At 42.1% G+C, this 23,033-nt stretch overlaps 1 protein-coding gene across 4 annotated transcripts in view; it reads left to right on the forward strand.

Moving 5' to 3' along the window:
* The window catches only part of ELOVL6 (ELOVL fatty acid elongase 6), a 135,258-nt gene that overhangs the window by 83,027 nt on the left and 29,198 nt on the right, over positions 1-23,033 (forward strand). For all 4 annotated transcript variants that reach the window (XM_062199741.1, XM_062199739.1, XM_062199740.1 and 1 more), the window contains exon 3: positions 12,708-12,839. In XM_062199741.1, coding sequence (XP_062055725.1) covers positions 12,708-12,839 — 132 coding nt within the window. The remainder of the gene's footprint in view (positions 1-12,707; positions 12,840-23,033) is intronic.

A 23,033-nucleotide genomic window follows, 5' to 3' on the forward strand; every position in this document is an offset into this window, starting at 1 on the left:
GACAGTCTGTGAGATATACCATGAGATCATCTTCATAGCTGTTGAGCTACTTTATTTTCTCTGAAGTCCAGAAACAGCATTTGGGCTGTATTTCCTTTAGGGATTCCCAGTTTCCTTTCAAAATTTCTATTAAAGGAAAGGTTATGACAAGAATATATCTGAGTCAGATGTTTGCAGCAGCTTCGGTAGCTGCTTGGGATTCCTGCATTTCATACCAGAATGCAGTGCACGTCCTGGCTCCCCTGCTTTGTCTCCAGCTTCCTGCTAATGCAAGCCCAGATGATGACCCAAGTGCTTGAGTTTCTGCCGTCCATGTGGGAGACCTGGCTGGAGTTTTGGGTTCCTGGCTTCAGCCTGGCCCAGTCCTATCTACTGTAGGCATTTGGGGAGTGAACCAATGGATGGAAGGTCTCTCTCTCTCTCTCTCTCTCTTTCTCTCTCCCCCCCCCTCTTTTTCTCACTTGTGCACTTCCTTTCAAATAAACTACAAATAAATTTAGAAAGAAAATAATGTTTTTCATTCAATAGTTAAATGAAAACATGCCATTTTATTGTCTAGCTGTTTACAGTTGCCTGTGAGGCAATAAATATAAAGGAAAACCCTGTATAAATATAAGATGATTAATAACATGCAATAGCAATGGATCATCTTTCAATCTAAACGTTCAGCACTCAACTGTAGAGGAAGTGCTACAAACGTGGGTGTGTTTATGCTTGCTTATGTAGCTGTCTGCACAGCTGTCATTTTTCTCAGTTTTGATTTAATCTAGGAAAAGTCCGTGTCTGAATTGGACTTAGTCTTATAAACCTGAAATCCGGTTTCCATTCTATTGTGAATAATCATCCTTTTTTATAGTGGGTTTTTTTTTTCCCCATTTCTGGTTTTAGTTTTCAACGCTTAGATAAGTCTGTTATCTATAAAACATGCAGGGCAGCTTGGGAATGAAGACAGACAGGAGACAGATTTTTATACTTTCCTCTAAAGTATGACCTGCTTGTGTGCAGGGAGCTTGTTTATACGTAGAGGAAGGATGAGTGTCTTCAGATTTGGGACTTTTTTTTTTCCTGAAAGAAGCCTCACTGCACCACGTGACCACAAACTAATGAATGCAAGATGCCACTTGTAAATATTATTTCTATAGTCAGCGGAACCTGGATGACCACCAGCCAGAATTTTAACATGAAATTCCCAAGATGAGAAGTTTAGAATTTCTTGCTGAGGTCCATTCCATTGAATAATCACATCCTATTTGTATTTGTTTGAGAGAGAGAAAGGGAGGAGGAGGGAGAACGCCTCTATCTGCTGGTTCATTCCCACATGTCCAGCAGTCCAGAACCTAATCAAGGTCTCTCACATGAGTGACAGGGCACAGCCTCCCTGCGTCAGTCACCTGCTGGTTCTCAGGGTGTGTATGGCAGAAAGCTGAATTGGGGACAGAGCCAGGACGCACACCAGGCACTCGGACATGGGAATCTGGCAGCCCACGGGCATCTTCTCCCGCATCAAGGCCTGCCGTAATCAGAGTCTTTTAATTGTGCTTCTTCACTTAAAGTTTTATTCCACATCTCTCAGAAAAGCCTATAATCTATAAACCTGCACAAGCCATTGGAGTAAATTAGACTAGATCACCAATGTCTCATTTGTATTATGAAATAGATTTTAAGAAACATAAGAGGACCCACTCAGCTGCCCTTACTGGGACCATTTCAAAATTGTGGTGTGCTTTCTGAATTACCCTCATTATTATGTTTTCAAATACTCCTAGATGAGCATGGCCCCCTTTGGAAATTCAGAAGAGTTTTCCATTTTAGAGGACAAAGGACATTTTCTTCAAGGGAGTTAGTACAATGACAGTGAGTTGTTGCTGGGAGCGCATTCTGGATTCTGTTCTGTACATGCTGCTTCTCCTATTCGGGGCTTCCACGGGGGTTTTACTTTGACTGGTATCACCTTGATGTTTATTAGGTAGGAAAGTTGCCTGGAAACTCTTAACTGGGAGTGACAGCAGCAGAGAAACAAAATAAGAATATTGAGAGAACATGCTCAAGAAAAACAGAAGCCATAAATTATTTTTCAGAGTAGAGCTCTTTTGTTAGTTTGCTCTCGGGGGGAGATTTGTTTTGATTCAAGGGTAGTGGTAAGCTTCCCCCTTTTCTTTTTTCTCTTTCTTTCTTTCTTTCTTTGTTCCTTTCTTTCTTTCTTTGATCTATTTATTTGTTTGAGAGTTATAGAGAGAGGGAGACACAAAGTTCTTCCATCTGCTCATTCACTCCCCAAATATCTGCAATGGCAGGAGCTGAGCTGATCCAAAGCCAGGAGCCAGGAGCCTTCTGCAGGTCTCCCATGCAGGTGCAGGGGCCCAAGCGTGTGGGCCAATTTGCACTGCTTTCCCAGGCCATAGCCAGAGAGCTGAATCAGAAGTGGAGCAGCCAGGACATGAACTGATGCCCATATGGGCTGCTGGCGTCGCAGGCAGAGGCCCAGGCTACTATGCTACAGTGCCAGCCCCAAGCTTCCTCCCTTCTAATATGATAAGAAATGGTCGTTTTCATGACAAAAGATGAATTTTAATTCTTTGATTTAGTAGGTTTACAGTCTTTGGTTCTAACTTAGAAGTTGCTTCTTCTTGATCTACAAAAATCAAAGGGAAAATATTCTTGCACTTCTCTAAGATGGACTCTTTTAGCCCTGAAGTGGACATTTCTCATTGTGACAAGACATTTTCGGACCAAGCACCAGATTTACTGAAATAATGCATTGATTAGCCTAGCAATTTTCCATCCATTCCTGAGAGTAGGAGAATATTATTCAGAGATGTGGTCCCATCTGGTGATTCCTGTAAAGAGCAGCAATTATTCAAGTTCACGCACACCCATATCAGCAAGTCCTGCAGTTAACAGATGCGGCAACGGATGCTGTGGGGAATGGGCCGAGAGCATTGACTCAGAGACCTGGAATCCAGCTTCCACCGCAGCTGCTCTCTAGAATAGAAGAAATGCAGACCAAGATTCTTGGCGAACATATCTTTATGTGTCACTCCACCCTCAAGACTTTCAGTGCTCTCTCTCTCTGACTTCCTTTATTAAAAAAAAAAAATTTGTTGGCCGGCGCCGTGGCTTAACAGGCTAATCCTCCGCCTTGCGGTGCCGGCACACCGGGTTCTAGTCCCGGTCGGGGCACCGATCCTGTCCCAGTTGCCCCTCTTCCAGGCCAGCTCTCTGGTGTGGCCCGGGAGTGCAGTGGAGGATGGCCCAAGTGCTTGGGCCCTGCACCCCATGGGAGACCAGGAGAAGCACCTGGCTCCTGCCATCAGACCAGCACGGCGCGCCGGCCGCAGCGCGCCGACCGCGGCGGCCATTGGAGGGTGAACCAACGGCAAAAGGAAGACCTTTCTCTCTGTCTCTCTCTCGCACTGTCCACTCTGCCTGTCAAAAAAAATTTTTTTGTTGTTTATTTATTTGAGAGGTAGAGTTACAGACAGAAAGGGAGAGACAAAGAAATAGGTCTTCCATCCACTGGTTCACTCCCCAAATGGCCGCAAGGGCTGGAGCTGGGCTGATCTGAAGCCTTCCTCTGGGTCTCCTATGTGGGTGCAGGGGCCCAAGCACCTGGGCCATCTTCTACTGCTTTCCCAGGCCATTAGCAGAGACATGGACCAGAAGTGAAATAGCCAGGACATGAACCAGCACCCATAATGGATACCAGCGCCACAGACGGAGGCTTAGCCCAGTACACCACAGCGCCGGCCTTACTCTCTGATTTCTGCCAGCAGGGTTTTTTTTTTTTTTTTTCCTATTTTTTTCTGGACAGCACTAGCAGCAGCTCTTTCTGCCTCTCACTCAAAGACATAATGGTACACATGCGAGTTAATCTGTCCTTTTCTTTATTTAAAAAGAAGAAACGAGGCAGAGGCTGCAGTCTAGTGGTTAAGACTTAGCTTGGGATGCCCACATCTTATATTGGAGCATCTCATTTGAGTCCCAGCTCCTCCAATTCTGATCCAGCTTCCTGCTAATGGCATTCTGGGAGGCAGTGGTTGGGTACCTGCCACCCACATGGGGGACCCAGATGGTGTTTCCAATCCTGGCTTCTGTCTTCAACCTGACCTGTTGCAGAATTTGGGGAGTGAACCAGTGGATGGGAAATCTCTCTGTGTCTCTGTTCTTCTCTACCTTTCAGATTCCGTAAATGAATAAATATATACTTCAAAAACAAGAAGAAGAAAGCACAATTAAGATAGACCTGTCAATACTGTAATTGGTAGCAGTAGCAAACTACTGGTCTCAAACCTCACAGTTTTCTGCAGCCTTCAGGTAGAGATGCAACCTGAACTTTGCTGCAGTCGTCAGAGCTTTGTACAGCCCCTGCATCTGTAAACAGACTTCCCGCCACACCCAATCCAAAGCCGCAGGTCTAGTACACAAGCCAGTGTAGCGCACGCCTAACGCTACTGCTTACTGCCAGGTGGCTCTGTTCATCATCCAAGGCCTCGAGTGCACTCGCGAGCCCTGCTTTCCACAGGCCATGTCTCATTATCCCCTTGACATTACCTGTGACACACGGGTATAACCACCAGGTTTTTCCCTGTACATTTTCTTGACTAGATTATCAGAGACAGAATTTACTTTTCCATAGGGATTATTTTTTTTTCAATTCAGTGCATACTTTTCACTCTGCAAATGCCTGTGACAAAAGTTCACTACAGTAGATTTAAAGGCAGAGTGAGAGAGAGAGAGTTTGATTCCATCCACTGGTTCACTCCCCAAATGGTAGTAACAGCCAAAGCTGGGCTAGGCTGAAGCCTGGAGCCTGCAATTTCTCCCAGGTCTCCCACATAAATACAGGGGCCCAAGCACTTGGGCCATCTTCATGCTTTCTCAGGCACGTGAGCAGGGAGCTGGATCAGAAGTGGAGCAGCTGGGACTGGAACCAATGGGTTGCCGGCTTTGGAGGTGGTGACTTAGCTCACTATGCTATAGCACTAGCTCCAGTGTTTTCCCAAGCACATTAGCAAGGAGCTGGATCAGAAGTGGAGCAGCCGGGACTAGAACCGATGGCCATGTAGGATGCCAGCGCTGCAGGCCAGGGCTTTAACCTGCTGTCACAGGGCAGGCCCACCAGGTCTATTTCTAAGAGGACTATCCTTCCCTGAAAAGGGAGATGTAGCTGTGGTTCTGAACCTGTAGTACTAAATGTAGCTCTGCTTTGATCATGGCCTACTTCTGTGAAAGCAAAAGTAAATTATAGCAGAATGGTTTTCTCACCTTTTTTGAAGGAGAACCTGTGAGCTCTGAAATAGCCTCTGAGGAGGAAGAAGACTGAGAAAGAGGTGTTTGCAACTGAAAAAAGCTCAGAAATCACACATTATTTAGGTTCCTGGGTTTAATATAAAAGATTAGAATAATAGGATTAATGCATTTTTCTTTTATTTGTTGCTTTGTCTTGCAATTGTAAAGCCACTATTATTTCTATCAATTATGGGCTATATCCTATTATTGTGCAAAAATAATTTTGCAGAATTTCTGGGCATGTTGTAAATTTTCGGGGTACAATTATCTTACAAATTAAATCTGCTGGAAAACTCCCTTAAGTTTTTTTTTTTTTTTTTTAAGATTTTATATATTTATTTGAGAGGTTGAGCTATCTAGACGGAGAGAAGGAGACAGAGAGAAAGGTCTTTCATCTGATGGTTCACTTGCCAATTGGCCACAACAGCTAGAGCTGGGCCAGTTCGAAGCCAGGAGCCAGGAGCTTCCTCCAGGACTCCTAAGCGGATGCAGGGGCCCAAGGACTTGGGCTATCTTCTACTGCTTTCCCAGGCCACAGGCAGAGAGCTGGATCAGAAGAAGAGCAGCCCAGAATCGAACCTGCACCCCTATTGGATGCCTGCACTGCAGGCAGCAGCTTTACCTGCTATGCCACAGCTCTGGCTCCCCGCATAGTTTTTAATATAAAAAAATGCTTTGTATGAAGTCTTGGGGAATCCTCAAGACTATGGCAAATTCAGCCCTGGCTATAACTGCTCAAGGTCCTTCTGAAGAAAACTTTGCTTTATAATCTTCTCAGATCCTAGCCAGCATTAGACATCACGTCCATCACATGTTATATTGGCAAAATCTAGTGCTATTTCCTCCTGTCTCTGTACCCCCCCCCCTTTTTAAAGATTTATTTATTTATTTGAAAGGCAGAATTACAGAGAGAGGGAGGAAGAAAGATATCTCCATCTACTGGTTTGCTCCCCAAATGACTGCTACAGCAAGGGCTTGGCCAGGCCATACCCAAGAACTTCACTGGGGTCTCCCACATGGGTGTAGGAGCCTAGGGACTTGGGCCATCATCGGCTGCTTCCCCAGGCCTTTAGCAGGGAGCTGGATTGGAAGTGGAGCAGCCAGGACTCGTACCAGCACCCATATGGAATACCAGCATTGCAGGCTGTGGCTTAACCCGCTACGCCTCCATGTAGGTCTGGGCTCCCTACTTATTATTGTTCTTAAAATCACTTTCAGAACAATGAATTGTTTTCTGACTTGAATCAGCAACTTAAATGTTAAAAGAAAGGTGACCCCACCAGTTTGTTCACTCTCTCAGCTTCAGAGCCTACTACTTAGAACAAAAAATTTGCTGTGAACTTAGTAGATATCAGCCTAAGCAGGAGGTGTGTTCGGACCTTTTTTTTTTTTTTTTTCTTCCTTGCAGTTTGATCTTCACTTTCATGACTCCTTATACCTTGCAGATGGACTTAGCCATAATACAAGGTCATAGACCGGCGCCGCGGCTCACTAGGCTAATCCTCCGCCTACAGCGCCGGCACCCGGGTTCTAGTCCCAGTTGGGGCGCCGGATTCCGTCCTGGTTGCCCCTCTTCCAGCCCAGCTCTCTGGCTGTGGCCCGGGAGTGCAGAGGAGGATGGCCCAGGTCCTTGGGCCCTGTACCCACATGGCGGACCAGGAGGAAGCACCTGGCTCCTGGCTTCGGATCGGCACAGCACGCCGGCCACGGCGGCCATTGGAGGGTGAACCAACGGAAAAGGAAGACCTTTCTCACTGTCTAACTCTGCCTGTCAAAAAAAGAAAAAACAACCCAAGGTCGTTCATGTACGCAATGAAACAGTTGAGGAGTAGCTCGGGCCATCTCCCAAACTGTTCATTAGCAATTATCCTGTGTTGAAATGCTGCCCACATGAAAGTTTCTCCATTGGGAAAGAGACTTGTTTGACTCTCGCAGGAGGACAAAACAGCTGTCAGAGATCTTGATGGCAATACCAAGGAGACTTAGCTAAGGAGTGGTTTCAGTGGAATCTCACAAGTTGAAAAAAAAAAATGTATTTGAATTATACACAATCTTTTAGAAGTAGAGAAATAAATGGGTAGGGAAATAAATGAGTGCAAATTATAAGCAGGAACTTTATCAGCTAATCTGGCAAGGATAGTAGAAGCATCTCATAGGGAATATTTTGGAACAAGGTGATATAATAGAGAAAGTCAGATCTTTAAGATGGCCTAATTCCCATTCATTATTTTATTTCTATTCACCTTGATGAAAGAACTGAAATGGGAAAAAAAATACAAATACCAACTAGTGCCATCATAACCAAAATCTGAAAGGTATTGAATGACTAAGAGAAATCATGATAATGCTAGGCAGATGTTTTCAGTAGTGTGTAATTAACTTGTGTTCTCAAGGAGGGGAAGGCTTGGAGAAAAGTGGTCCAGGCCCAGAAAATGTGGCACTTGAAACATGAAGGTGGAGAGAGTCTTCACCTTTCCACAGTAAACAGTATTCTTTCTATTCAAAATCATCATGAAATTGAGCAGGAGGAGTCAAGCAATTCTTGTGTACTTCAAACACATCTAGTCCCCCCCTTTTTTCTCCTGAAAGTTTGGAGTGGGGGTGTCTGAGGCTCCTTATCCTAAGTCTGCTCCTTTATAACGTGATAACACTTTACACGCATCGTGAAGTGATGAGGGGGATTAAATGGTAAAACTTTTTAGCATTTTATCTACTCATAAGAGTCACTCAATAAATCATAGTGGTGTGGTTATAGTCACTTTGTAATTTGGAAAAGATAATTTATGCTATTTCCTTTATAACGTGTGATAACACGTTATGACAGAACCAATAGTTCTGTTTGTTAGAGTTGCTTTTTTATTGTTCTCATGCTGTATTAAAATTTCAACTCAAAAATTGATCAGGATTTAATTAGTGGTTGCATTAAATTATTGGTAGGAAGAAAAGCATAAACATTTCTACAGACAACCTCTTAGCATCATAAAATTAACATTGTGTCAGTTTAGCTCCAACATCTGCAAGGATAATACAGTCTATGACCACGAAAATCATTTAAAAGTTAAAAATGTGAATAGAGGCCTGATTAGGAAAATTGGAGAAAAAGAACATAATTGAGTTAGAGATCCATTTGTGCCACATCCCAGTGCCTTTTGTTAGGAAACATACTTTTGATAGCATGCGACCACTAAGTTTTCTATTATTTTCAAAACAGCACTGCTAAGAAATGAGTTCATGATTTTATATAGGATAAGTGCAAAGTAAGAAGCTTAAAGTTGATATATTGTATTGCAACATGCAGAGAAGAGATTGTAAATACTGAGACATTACGGCAAGTTTCATTCCCAGATTAGGAAACAAAAAAGTTATATTATACTTGCTCTAAAGCTTGTTTAAAAAAGAAAGCTACGACTGTTAAGAGAAATACCAGGCACTCAGAGGAAGAGTATGAACTGTTGGCAGACTTATAAGACAACATTTTTGGCATCACCCAATTACTATCACATTTGTCAAGCTGCAGATTTTTTGCCTTAGGCGGGAATGAAACCAGTTACGGTCAGAGTATGAGGCACTCCCTGGAACTTTTGTAATGCATACACAAAATGATATGGTCAACTGAGTTTGATCTGTTCCTCACGGAAATGCCATGCAACAGATCCAGAGGATTATTCAGGCCATTGTGTGTGAACTGTATGGTAGCCTGGAAAGGCTGATTCTCAGGACCAGTACCAATGGAATTAAAGTTTTATGCACAACAAGTAGAAAATTATTCATGTAACTAGATGTTGCTTTGGTAAAGGAGTAAAAATGCTGGTTAACAAAATACTGGATTGTCTTTGGTTTGGTTTAATAAACATCTTACTAGAAAAATTTAAAAGCTTTTTTATAATTTTAAGCATGTACACGAGGGAGAAAACAGGAGAGAAAGATTGATGAGTGGCATTGTTCATCACCCCTTTGACCTATCTTGTTTTATCTCTCCACCCTTAAGATATGTTTAATTTTGTCTGTTTCCTGGGGCAGTTTAAGGAAAATCCAAAACAGGTATTTTCACACATAAATATTTCAGTGTATATCAATAACTTATAAATGTCTTTAAAATTATGCTTAGGGTCAGCATTTTGGCACAGTGAGCTAAACTGTGGCCTGCAATGCTGACATTCCATTTAGGACTGCTAGTTCAAGTCCTCACTGCTCTGCTTCCAATCCAGCTCCCTGCTAATGTGCCTGGGAAAGCAGCGGAGGATGGCCCACATACTAGGGCCCTTGTCACTCACGTGGGAGACCCAGATGGAGCTCTGTAGGCTCTTGGCTTTACCCTGGACGAGCCCTGGCCATTGGGGCCATTTTGGGGTGAACCAGCAGATACAAGATATCTCTCTCATTCATTGTGCCTTTCAAATAAATAAATGAGTCTATTTAAAAAATAAAATAAACTTATCCTTAACAACTTTTTCATTTGTTTTTTCCATTTATCTACTTGAGAGACAGAGAGAATTTCTATCTGTTGGTTACTCCCCAAATAACCACAATGGCTGGGGCTGGGCTAAGCTTTAGCCCGGAGCTGGAATGCAATCCAAATCTGCAATGTGTGTGGCAGGGACTCAGCTATCTGAGCCATCACTTGCTGCCTCCCAAGCTCTGCACGAGCAAGAGTCTGGAAGCAGGAGCTGGAGCCAACACTCAAACCCATGCATTTTTTATGTCTCTCAAATTGTTGTTGTTGTTGTTGTTTTGACAGGCAGAGTGGACAGTGAGAGAGACAGAGAGAAAGGTCTTCCTTTTGCCATTGGTTCACCCTCCAATGGCCGCCGCGGCTGGCACGCTGCAGCCGGCGCACTGCGCTGATCCAAAGGCAGGAGCCAGGTGCTTCTCCTGGTCTCCCATGGGGTGCAGGGCCCAAGCACTTGGGCCATCCTCCACTGCACTCCCGGGCCACAGCAGAAGCTGGCCTGGAAGAGGGGCAACCGGGACAGAATCCGGCGCCCCGACCAGGACTAGAACCCGGTGTGCCGGGGCCGCAAGGCGGAGGATTAGCCTATTGAGCCGCGGTGCCGGCCTCAAATTGTTTTTACTTTAGAACCGCCCCAGATTTCTACAATATATCACTGACTTCAGGAAATAAGTTCAATGTCCTGCAGTGTCCCACTTTACTTATACTCCATATTCTCTATGAATAGGCAGTCAGATCAGAAATTTTATTAACATTTTATATTAGTATATTTGTCACACTCTATAAACTGCACCTAACTTTTCCAGTTTTTTTCAATCCAAATTCTCTCTATTCCTCCTACCTCTCCCAGTTTCTGTAATCAACCTTTTGTGTTCATACTGAGGTGGATTTGTTTTTTGTTATGTTTTTTAGCTCCTTCATATAAGGAGAACATGCAGTATTTGTCTTCCTGTGTTTGGTTAAGTCTACTTACATCCATTTTGCTGCAAATGACAAGATTTCATTCATCCTTATGACTGAATGGGATTCCATTGTGTATATAAGCCACATTTTCTTTATCCATTCAACTTTGGCTGGTTCCCTATCTTGGTATTATGAACAGTGCTGCAATAAACATGGTGGAGCTGGTGTCTCTTTACAGTGATTTGTATTTATACCCAATGGTGGGATTGTTGTATCATATAGCAGGTTCTCTTTAGTTTTTGGAGATATCTCCATATTGTTTTCTCTAGTGGCTCTACTATTTATCAGACAAAGAGTTAATGTCCAGAATAAATCAGGAACTCAAAAAGCTCAACCAGAAAACCAACCAGTACATCCAGTTAAGAAAAGGGCAAAAGACCTGAATGGAGTTTTCAGAAGAAATATAAATGGTCAATCAATGTATGAAAAAATGGTCCATATTGCTAGCCATCAGGGGAGTACAAATCAAAACCACAGTGTTATCACTTCACTCCTATTAGGATGGCTACTATCAAAACAAAGTAATAAATGCTGCTCAGGATGTGCAGAAAGGGCAAGTTTTCAGCACTGTTGATGGGAATGTAAATTTGTGTAGGCCAAAAATCTTATAGTTTCAGGGGCCAGTCTTATGGTGCAGTGGGTTAAGCCTCCCTTTGCGAGGCTGTCATACCATATCTAGTGCTAGTTTGTGCCCTGGCTGCTCTGCTTCCAATCTAGCATTCCTGCTGATGCGCCTACGAAAGCAACTGATGATGGCACAAATACCTCTGTCCCTGCTACTTACATGGGAGATCCAGATGGACCTTCTGGCTGCTGGCTTCTGCCTGGCCCAGCAATAGCTGCTGCACCCATTTGAAGAGTGAACTAGCAGATAAAAGCTTGTTCTCTCTCTCTCTCTCTCTCTCTCTCTCTGTCACTCTGACATTCAAATAGGTAAAAAGAATTTTTAAGTTTATTTTAAATGTATTTGAAAGGCAAAGTAACAGAGAGGAGAGAAAGAGAGAGCTTCCATCTGCTGGTTAACTGCCCAAATGGCCACTATGGCTGGTGCTGGGCCAGGTGGAAGCCAAGAACTTGGAGCTTTATCCAGTCTCCCTTGTGGGTACAGGGGCCCAAGAAGTTGGGCCATCTTCTGCTGCCTTCTCAGGCACATCAGCAGGGAGTCAAATTGGAAGTAGAACAGCTGGGTCCCAAACTGGGCCCATATGGGATGCCTGTGTTGCAGGTGGAGGTTTAACCAAAGAAATTTTTTAAAAGAAATTATTTTAGCTTCAAAAATGGATGGTTTTGTGTTTCCCTATTGCATTCATACCTGACAGTCATGCCTATCCCTGATGATAGTATTGAAATTTAGTACTTGACATCTTTGGCAGAGAGGATTTCAGGAATCCACGTTGGAGAAGTCGTGAGTCATGTAGGTTGCATACAAGCTCCTTTTTTAGTATCATTAGCCTGTTAGGAAGAGACACCTTTAAATGGCTTTCTTGTTCCAAGACAGTCCTGCTATTCAATGTTTTTTAAGCATATCGCTTACTAAAATCAACTTAACAAACTCAAAAGAATAAAAATCAATCCTGTCATTGAAAAGGTAACTTTTTCTACTGCCATACTGTTACTGAAATTTGAATCATAAAGCCTAAAAAGAAAAGACGATTCTTCAAAAATTTCATGGAAAATGTGTATTATGAAAAAAACCCTGTATATGGACTTTGAATTTTGTTGCACCAAAGTAACCTTGTCTTTTCCTTTCATTTTCCACAAACTTTTGGAAGCAGCCTTATAGACAGCTCTGACAAGGACATGTCCGTTAATTTGCCGTATGAACTAACTCATCGAGGGATTTTTCCATTCAGCACCTGGGCGCTTGTCTTCACTGAAGGGCTGCCTTCCCAAGGGTCTGTGCTCGATTACACTGAGGGAAACTGGCATAAAGGTTGATGCTTTCCTAATAAACAAAAATAAAGGATTCTGTTTCCTAAGGTTTCATTTGTTTGTTTGCTTATAGGAAGAAATCTTTCCTGTTTTCTGCTCTGTATGCTGCCTTTATATTTGGTGGGAGGCACCTAATGAACAAACGGGCGAAGTTTGAACTGAGGAAGCCGCTAGTGCTCTGGTCTCTGACCCTTGCAGTCTTCAGGTAGGTTTTCTTTCCCTTTTTTTCCTCTTAATAAAGTCATTCTATTTCATCAGAAAGCAGTTATGGGACATTTTACTCTATATCTGATATTTTTGATTATTCAGTGCATTGATGGCATGGCATGAGAAAGAACATGAATTTGCAACCGGATTCGCCACGATCTACTCAAACTCTTTTCTGAGTTCTCAAGTCGTCTCTTTCCCTGTCTAATAATCCATGCCCTGATCCAGTTAGTGCAGTAATCTCATTCATCTGTTAGGACTAGAAGCGATGTGTGACTTTCATTACTTCTGTTGCATAAATACATTTGTATTTAAATGGAAAGCCACAGGAGGGAACTGTTGGAATCCGTTGGCTAGCAGAGTTCAGATGTCATAAGCATGCTGTTACTAATATTTAATACAAAAAATGGCACCCAGGCAGAAGAAGGAGCAGGCATTGTCTGCGTCAGCTCCACTAGACCAGAGAGCGCTTTGGCTATGCATCTCCAGTCACATCCTCCATCCCTGTTCCCTGACCTGACTTGCGAGCATGTGTGTATGTAGCTAGTTCTCAGTGTGCACCTTGCAGATCTCAACAAAGAGCCTTTTAGGACCAAGCCTCGTCTCTCCAGACATAGCTGTCAGCCAACATGCAGACATATTCCTCCTGAGGCTTTAAGGAGCATTTCCAGTCATCGTATTGATGAGCTGGCCATTAGCATGCAGCTGGTGTCCAGCCATGTGCCAGAAATTACCTACTGCACTAACAAAAGACACCTGTTCTTCTGTTTTACTTGTCAAAAGCAGCATGTTTATGACTAAGCTTGGTGGAGGAGGGGGAGGGGCAAATTCTGATACACTATAAAACTATGAGCTACAATTTTTATAAGTATTCATTTGTATTTTCTCATCTTGTATGGTAACTGTTCTGTTAAACAGAAACAGTTGGTATCATAATAAAAAGGTCATTAGTCACAGCTTCTAATGATGATCAAGCAGGAATAGGATTTTGCCGTTAAACTATTGGCATTAATAGAGATGCACTGTGTTAGATCCCGGCAAGGAAACACCCATGTTCTCACCACTTCTAAATACACTTTTTATTTCAGTGCACTTTGTAACGTTGGATGTACCCATGCTTTGAATCTGTCACTAAATGCTGTTCCAGTGAAATCTATATCAGATCATGATTCTGTAAAGCAAAGTAGCTTTTCTATTTTAATTCATGTCTCTGGTTGACAAAGCTTGAGCCATATATGATATTTAGAAATTTAAGAGGGACGGGATTTCTCTTCCAAGGAGGTCTTTCTGCATTTTACCAATTTTCCATTGCTCCCGGAGCCTTTAAGACATTTGAGAGTCAAAAGTGCACAGTGGCTCCTGTGCACTGGTGACCCAGCTTAAAGGGTTTTCAGCTCTTGGCAACTCATGTTTCCTCTTTACCCTGCAGAGTCCCCCTTACCACCAAATGGTGCAGGTAATAACTCTGAAAGAAACGACACCATGGCTGAAACATAGTGCTTTTTTGTAAAAAAAGAAAGAAAGAAAGAAAAGAAAGAAAACTTTATCATTGTCTTCTAATAATTGTCTCGTTAGTCATAAAAACTAACAATTAGACTTTTTCATGAAATGTTTAAACCTTTCCAGTTGTCTCTTAAATGATTTTTAAGTTCATCATTAAGATTCTTATCAAATAAAATCTGCAGATTTCCATTTATAACTTTATTTTAACTTGGAGTGTTCTTCCTTCTCTCTCCCTCTGTCTCTTCCTCTTATTTCCAACCTCTTGAAGACACCAAACCATTTACTCTGTAGTTTCCCCACACTGGGTTTGGCTTCATTGCCTTCTTCTAAACCCTGTATTTCATGTTTTCAAAAATCTTTGTTAAGTTTATGAAAAAGGATTTACCAAGGGAATTGGCTCGTGTGTGCCCAGTATGTTTTGAATTGGTAGGTAGATCTAAAAGGTTGGTTATATTTAGGCTTAATACTTGACAAAACTTTCTATAAGAAGAAATTTGCTTTCATCAGCTCTTTAGTTCTTTTGAAATATGCATGGTTTTGGTAAAGTCTGGATAAATGCTCGATTCTTTGCCCATATTTACCATTAAATAAAGTTGTTTAACTGCCCATGGGCAATAAAGTTTGTTCTCTTAAGTATCATGATAAACTCATGTATTTATACTTTCTATGCGTCAGTGATTTTGAGTTAAATTTGATTTTTGATGTTTTGTAGTCTAGAACTACTCTTTCTGATGCTGGTGTCTTTATTTGTGTTTTTGTATGGGAAGATATTCCAACCCACAGTTCTGTTGTTCAGAACTGGGATCAGCCATTCTCCAAAGAGCCCTAGTTCCTTTGGGGGCGGAAGATAATATTTAAAACCATTCTGAATACTGGGGGTGGTAGTTGGTGCTTTTTTGTTATTTGTAAGCCTTTCAGAAATGGAAACTTAGCATTTTTAAATGAAATATATCCAAAGTTGATACTGCTACCTCCAATTCAAATTTAGGTCGAGAAAAGCCTTACTTAACTAACCTCTTATTTCTCCCACTCATGCCAAAAATCCAAGTTCCCAATGTTGGCAGTAGTTACTCATTTACTTTATCTCACTTTATCTCACAGTGCACATGCAAGGGGCATTATCAATACTTTATCATTTTTAGACTGAAAGTTCTTATTTCATTTTCCATTTCCTTAATTCTGTTAGTTCCTTTACTTCCCCATGGATCACATTTTGTGTAAAATTTTAAAAGCCAGAATTACCTAGAAATATCCTATCCTGCACAGTCTAGGGTTTTATAAAATCTGATCTTGATTTTTTTTAAAGACTTATTTATTATCTGTTGAAATATTTACTTTGTATATACTAAGTTGATCTTCTGCATATAAAGATAATTAAAAATGAATCTTAATGAAGAATGGGATGGGAGAGGGAGTCGGAGGTGGGACAGGAGTAGAGGTGGGAGGGTGGGTATGGTGGGGAAGAACTGCTATAATCCAAAAGTTGTACTTTCGAAATTTATTTTTATTAAATAAAAGCTTTCTAAAAATAAATAAAATATGAAAAAAGATTTAGTTATTTATTTGAAAGTCATAGTTACATAGAGAGAGAAAGAGAGGCAGAGAGAGAGAGAGAGAAAGGTGTCTTCCATCGGCTGGTTCACTCCCCAGATGGCCACAATGGCCGCATCTGCACTGATCTGAAGCCAGGAGCCAGGAGCTTCCTCTGGGTCTCCCACCTGGGTGCAGGGGCCCAAGGACTTGGGCCATCTTCCACTGTTTTCCCAGGCCATAGCAGAGAACTAGATCAGATATGGGATGCTGGCACTGCAGGAGGCGGCTCTACCTGCAATGCCACAGAGTCAGCCCTCTGATCTTGATCTTCTGAACTAGATTTTGGAAAACATTGATATTAGAATTCTAGTTCCATGCTTGGAAGACTATATTGAGGCTCCTTTATGCTTAAAGAATTATAGAATGAAAAAGGCTAAATATAGAATGATATGTAGTATAATATTTACATAAATTTTGCTCTTAGTAGACATCTTTAGCTTATCCATTAATATATTTAAATTTGTGTCAAGTATTTAAGGTGATATTTGAAGAAAAACACAATTCTTATCTTTTTTGGAAAGCAGAGGAGACATGTTTTTACCTATGATTTGCCTACTATTTATTAGGAAATTACAGAGAGCTTGGCTCTAAGGGACTGGAGATTTAGAAGTAATGCTTTTTTCTGTGGTATGTCATCTTTCATTCAAAACAAATGAAGCAAAACCTGCTTTTCTGAATATGGAAGGTATAGAAGTTTTCCTTGCAGAGTCAGATTTTTCTGATACTATTACTAATGCTGGATGTTTGCTTATTGAGATAGAAAATAGCCGAGATGCAGGAAGAGCGTGGAAGCCAGATGACATGAGGCTCACTGGTTGTTTGGAAGTTCAGGTCACAGAATCATTTCAAAACATATTTGGCTTCCCTTTGCTCTGAGAGGTGCAAAGCCTTCACACTGCATGAAAAGCCCAAAACAATAGAAGCAAATACCTCGCCGTTTACTTAACACCCCCAGTGCTGGCTTCCCTTATTGGAGGACACCCTGCTATCCTGCTAGCATTTTCATAACTGGAGAGGACAATGTCTAGTCTGAAAGATGACGGATTTGTCATGTTGAGTTGTATTTGAATCCCTTTCAATCTGAAAACTACAGGATATCCCTCCACCATTCTGCTAATTTTTCTTATCAATATCAGTTTTGTTACTCTGTGAATCTAGACATGAAGTAACCAAATTACCGAACAAATGCAGTTTCACGATAAAGAACATTCTTTGTCTATCATAACATGCCTAGGCATCGCACGTGTCCCTATACTCATACATCCTCCATACTTTTTCCCTGCTTCCCAAAGAGGACTCTACTAAAATGCTGCTTCAACTGGGACGTTACATCAGAAGGTCCATTGCCACCCAGAGGAGCTCTGATTCTGCCCTCCACACTTCAGTAGTCATGCAATCATTAGCAGTAGGTCATACAGGAGTTTTATGACATGCTACTTCGTTAGCATTGTCTTTGTTTCTAGCTATCTGAGACTGGAATCTCTGCCAGGTGGAATCCGCCTAGTCTCAAACCACAGTAATGGGACACGAAATGAATCTCTTAACTCACTCCTATTGAAAAATCAAGAGCAGGAGCAGGGGTATGGCTCAGTTGTGTCCCACATTGAGTGCCGGGGTTGGAGTCCAGGCTCTGCTCCTATTCCAGCTTCCCGAAAATGCTCACTTCAGAAAGCAGTGGTGATGGTTCAAGTAGCTGGATCTCTGCTACGTAAGTGGAAGACCCGAGTTCAGTTATTTGCTCATAGCTTTAGCCTGACTTTGGTACCAATTGATGCAGGCATTTGGGGAGTGAGAGTAGATGGATGCTCCCCCTTTTTTCAGTCTGTCAGTCTCTCAGATAAACAAGTAAATCAATCAATAAAATTTTTTGAAAAGAAAAACCTGAGCAATAATAAAAATAACAAATGACAACTTTCTGTTCTTTGAAAGTAAGATAGAGTACGTAAGCAGGAGTCTACATACTGGCCTTCTCTGGGTGGTCTTGGTTTTATGCCCATTCTCAGTGTTATTAATAGTCACTCCCCTCTCACTCTAAAAAATGCCCCAAGTTAAATGATAAATCAAATGATATTCTATATGTAACACACTGAGAAATTATGTTGGCTTCATAAAACAACCAAAGTCAGAAAACCAGTGAACACTTGCGAGCTTGTAGCTAACACACCTTCATTTTTCATATTGACCCTCTCATCCAAAATTTCATCTCCTGTCTACATTTCTGAGCATTTGACTCATCGTTACTCAAATTTAAAACTAGATTCATCTTTATTTCTCTTATCAAAATTTATCTCACCCTAGTGAACATCTTTTAAGTCTTCAAACGCTTTTATTTGCAAATAACTCTCATTGAACCAGTCACCAACTTACATTTATTCTCTTTTTAACATCTTGGGTATCTGTCTTACTTCCTCATTTCCTCACCAAAAATTCCAGTACTGGTTTGCATTACTTCACATCTTCAGTATTGTAACAACCTATCAGAGTCCCTCAAATGCTTTCTCCAGCCAAGCTATTCTTTGTGTCATATCATTTCCATCTTTAAACATTACTTGAAACTCCTATGCCAATAGGTGAAAACATCAATCCAGCCATAATTTATCATCTTGACCCACCTTGTATCACCACTGCAATATGCAGAGTTTTCCATCCAAGCCAGCATGATGTACGTGGTCCATTGCCCACAAAATACACATGTCTTGCCCAGTCCTGATTTCATGCCCTTGAATACAAGGTGCCTCCTCTGTCTCCATTTTTCCTCCATTGTTTTTCCCTCTGGATCTTAGCTATCATTTAGGCTTAATGAAGAATTTTTTTCTCTGTCAGGGCTTCTGGGATCATTTCAGCCCCTATTTCAGCTTTCAACGAATTCTGTTGCTATCTCATCATTTACCCAGACTATAGACTGGTGTAGTGGTGTACCTCCTGGGAGACTTTGAGTTCCTTGAATCAAGAATTGTGCCTTGTGGCCAGCGCCGTGGCTCAATAGGCTAATTCTCCACCTAGCGGCGCCGGCACACCAGGTCCTAGTCCCGGTCGGGGCACCGGATTCTATCCCGGTTGCCCCTCTTCCAGGCCAGCTCTCTGCTGTGGCCCGGGAAGGCAGTGGAGGATGGCCCAAGTGCTTGGGCCCTGCACCCCATGGGAGACCAGGAGAAGCACCTGGCTCCTGCCTTCGGATCAGCGCGCTGTGCCGGCTACAGTGCGCCAACGGCGGCGGCCATTGGAGGGTGAACCAACGGCAAAGGAAGACCTTTCTCTCTGTCTCTCTCTCGCACTGTCCACTCTGCCTGTTTAAAAAAAAAAAAAAAAAAAAAAGAATTGTGCCTTGTGACCTTCTGCACACAGTTCTTGAATTAATGAATACAAATCTCATATTTGGCCAATTCTCCAGTCACAGGTAATCGTGCTTTTAGTAATTTCACTTTATTCCTCTTTCTATTTCTTCTATCCACTATCTCAGCATACCTTAGTCCAGTCTTCATTTGGCAACGTTGGACTTTACCAGAGAACACACAGAAGACATGCTTCAAGAAATCAGGGATTGATGTTGTAGAACATTAGCAGCTCCCATATGCCTACAAGGCCAGGCATAAGCTGGCCTTCTGCCTGCCTGACCTCGCCTCCTCTCTCCTTTCTTCAGTCACCTGACTTCCTTGCTGTTTCTTAAATGCACTAATAAGGCTTCTTCCTGGGCCCTTGTCTGGAGCACACTTCACCCAGGATCTCTAAAGGCCTATCCTTCAACTCCTGTAGATCTTTGCTCAAATGTAGCCTTGGTGGGGCCTCCTTATCACCCTTGTCTGATTTGATTCTGATTTCTTTTTCTCCTTGGCACTTATCACCTTCTAGCCTACTCTATATATTTATTATCTGTCTTCTCCTATTAGACTATAGGTTGTACAAGGGCAGAGATTGTTTAAGATTTTACTTATTTTTTTATTTGAAAGGCAATGACAGAGAGGGGAAAAGACAGAGAGAGAGGAAGAGATCTTCTGTCCACTGTTTCACTCTCCAAGTGTCTGCAAGAACCAGGGCCAGGCCAGGCCAAAACCAGGAGCCAATACCTCCATCCGGGTCTTCAGTGTAGGTGGCAGGGGCACAAGCACTGCAGCTTTCCTAGATGCATTAACAGGGAGCTGGGTCAGAGGCGGAGCAGCCAGGACTCAAACCAGCCAACTTAACACGCTGTGCCACAAACACCAGCCCCAAGGGCAGGGATTTTTATCTACTTGATTTCCTGGTGTGTCTCTAGTGTCCAAGTGGGTACTTAACAAATATTTCTTTGTAAAAATTAAATAAAGGAAATGAAGAGAGGAAACTTACTAACAATGGTCTACATTTCTTTCCAAATGGAGAAATAGAGACATGTTTCCATTTTTCTCTGGAATCCAGGGACTCACTACTGGGAGTTTCTGGTATTTCTAGGAAAATAATAATGCATTAAGTAAATGCATGATATTTTTGCCTTTTAAAGTTAAAAATGTCCTAGAAGGAGGGAGAATCCCGATGCGCTGTGACTGGGGGCTTGCTGGTGAGAAGCCCAGAAATGTCCCTTTACTTTGCAAATGGTGCTGTGGGCGTCAGTCACAGTAGACAGGTCTGGCCTGTCCTTTGCTTGGCTGTTGCTGATCAGCACTGACCTGAAGGCCGTCCTGTTTCTGCAGGCTTGCTGAGACCACTGTCAGTGTGATGTGTGCAAACACGACAAAGAACTGCAGGTTTCTATACGCGTAGACACAGGATGGCTTCTCATTCTCCTCATGTGTTCCTGGACTTGACAGGCTTTGCATATTTACTATTGGAAAAGCTATCCACCAAGTATGTGTTTATTAAACAGTTTCCTTTTACAGTTATATTAGTGAGGATTTTCTGTGCAGGAAAACTGAAAACCACAGAAAAGCTCACACTCCAAGTCTTTAATATCACTCCCCACAGACATTTACTGTTAAAATGTTTTTATTATCAGTTTAATTATCTATAATACAGTCCATACATCTGAGTTCAGAAAAAATATGACTTCCATAATACCTTGATCTTACAGGTGCTGCAACACCTGTAAGATCAACTGACATGTAAGATGTGTTTTTTTTTTTTTAAGATTTTATTTATTTGAGAGGTAGAGTTACAGACAGTGAGAGGGAGAGACAGAGAGGAAGGTCTTCCTTCCATTGGTTCGCTCCCTAGATGGCCGCAACGGCCGGAGCTGCGCCCATCCAAAGCCAGGAGCCAGGAGCTTCTTCCAGGTCTCCAATGCAGGTACAGGGGCCCAAGCACTTGGGCCATCTTTTATTTCTTTCCCAGGCCATAGCAGAGAGCTGGATTGGAAGAAGGCAGCTGGGACTCGAACCAGTGCTCATAGGGGATGCTGGCACCACAGGCGGATGATTAACCTACTATGCCACGGTGCTGGTCCCATAAGATGTTTTAAATCATTTTACCATGCTTATTTAAATAGCTGGAATTCTATAGCTCTCCTGAAACTTGGTTGAAAATAGCATGACTATTCTAGACGAGTTGTAAGATAATTGAGGGTGTAAGTTTAATGACACCTGTAGCATTTGTTAATTGTTTTGAATTAAGAATGAGTTAGGCAAAAAGGAAGACCTTTCTCTCTATCTCTCTCTCACTGTCCACTCTGCCTGTCAAAAAATAAATAAATAAATAAATAAATTAAAAAAAAAAAAGAATGCGTTAGGGATCACAATCTTACTTTGAAATTCCTTAAAGGATCCTTCTGGTTTAGCAGGGTTTGCTTTGATTGTGTGTCCTTAGCTACAGGAATTTGAACTAGAAAATGGATACTTTATAAAACCCTTCAGGGGTTGGCCATCTGTGGTGCAGTGGGTTAAGCCACCACCTGCGACCCCAGTATTTGTGTGGGTGCTGGTTCAAGTCCTGGCTGCTCCATTTCTGATCCAGCTCCCCACTAATTCACCTGGAAAAGCAGCGACCCAAATGCTTGGGTTCCTACACCCACGCAGGAGAACCAGATGGAGCTCCAGGCTCCTGGCTTCAGCTTGGCCCAGTCCTGGCTGTTGTGGCCATTTGGGGAGTGAACCAGTGGATGCAGGATCTCTCTCCCTTTCTCTCTGTAATTTTGCCTCAAATGAACAAATAAATCTTTAACAAAAACCAAATCCTTCAGATCTAAGGAATGAACATTTTATGAAATTTCCTAACTACATACTCTGGAAGGTATTAAATGATGCTGATATTTTTATTGAGCTAAGGTAACCACAGTGGTAGATTGGCAAGTGAAAACATTAAAATAAATAAAATAGCTTAGAAAAGTACTGGAGTTTTTATCCTAGAGATTACTATTAATGAGCAGAGAATTAGATGACACTTCCTTGTTAGTCTGGTTGTCCTCAAGATATGGAGTTGAGTGGAGCAAGTAGGAAAGAAATGGGTCAGGATTTGGTGGAGAAACACTGGTCATGTACCCTGTCTGCTGCTGTTAAGTCAATGAAAACCTCACTCCTGAATATAATGCCTTTCACATGTGAAATAACTCTTGCAGGTCGCTTACAATCCCAGCACTGGAAGTATTGACAATTTCGTGAAATCTCTATTTTTATGTGTTTCAACCAAGAGCTTCAAATAGTAATTGCTCATCTATTTTTGATGATGCTGTTGTACTGACAGGTGGCCTGCATCTCACTTAGTCTTGCATAAGGCAAAGGAAGCCCAGTTTTCCTCCCCTGCAACCAGCAATTCTTCTAGCCAGTGCTGCCAGTAGGTGGTTTCGGCTAATTGGTAACGAGGTCTCCCTGGAATTCATTTCCTACCATTTGTTTCAAGGAATTTCGCTAGTGCGAGTTGCTGTGGACTGTTTGATCCCTTCTTAGTATCACTTCTCACTAAATTGTTGTGCTTTCTGGAGGCTGTGCTGTGCAAGCAGTCATCACTATGCTTTGTCATTTTGTAGTTCTTAGAATTTTCAGAGCCCTGTGGTTTTGACCTCAGTCTATGTAATTAAAATGATTGATTTGGGACATAATACCTCATTGCTCACACACCACAGTTTCCTAACAATATAATAAAGCAATGATTTCCTATTACTGCTTTCATTGAATTGCTAAGAGTACAATGGTAG

The sequence above is a fragment of the Lepus europaeus genome, chromosome 8 (genome assembly GCF_033115175.1).
Source record: "Lepus europaeus isolate LE1 chromosome 8, mLepTim1.pri, whole genome shotgun sequence".
NCBI classification, from domain to species: Eukaryota; Metazoa; Chordata; class Mammalia; order Lagomorpha; family Leporidae; genus Lepus; species Lepus europaeus.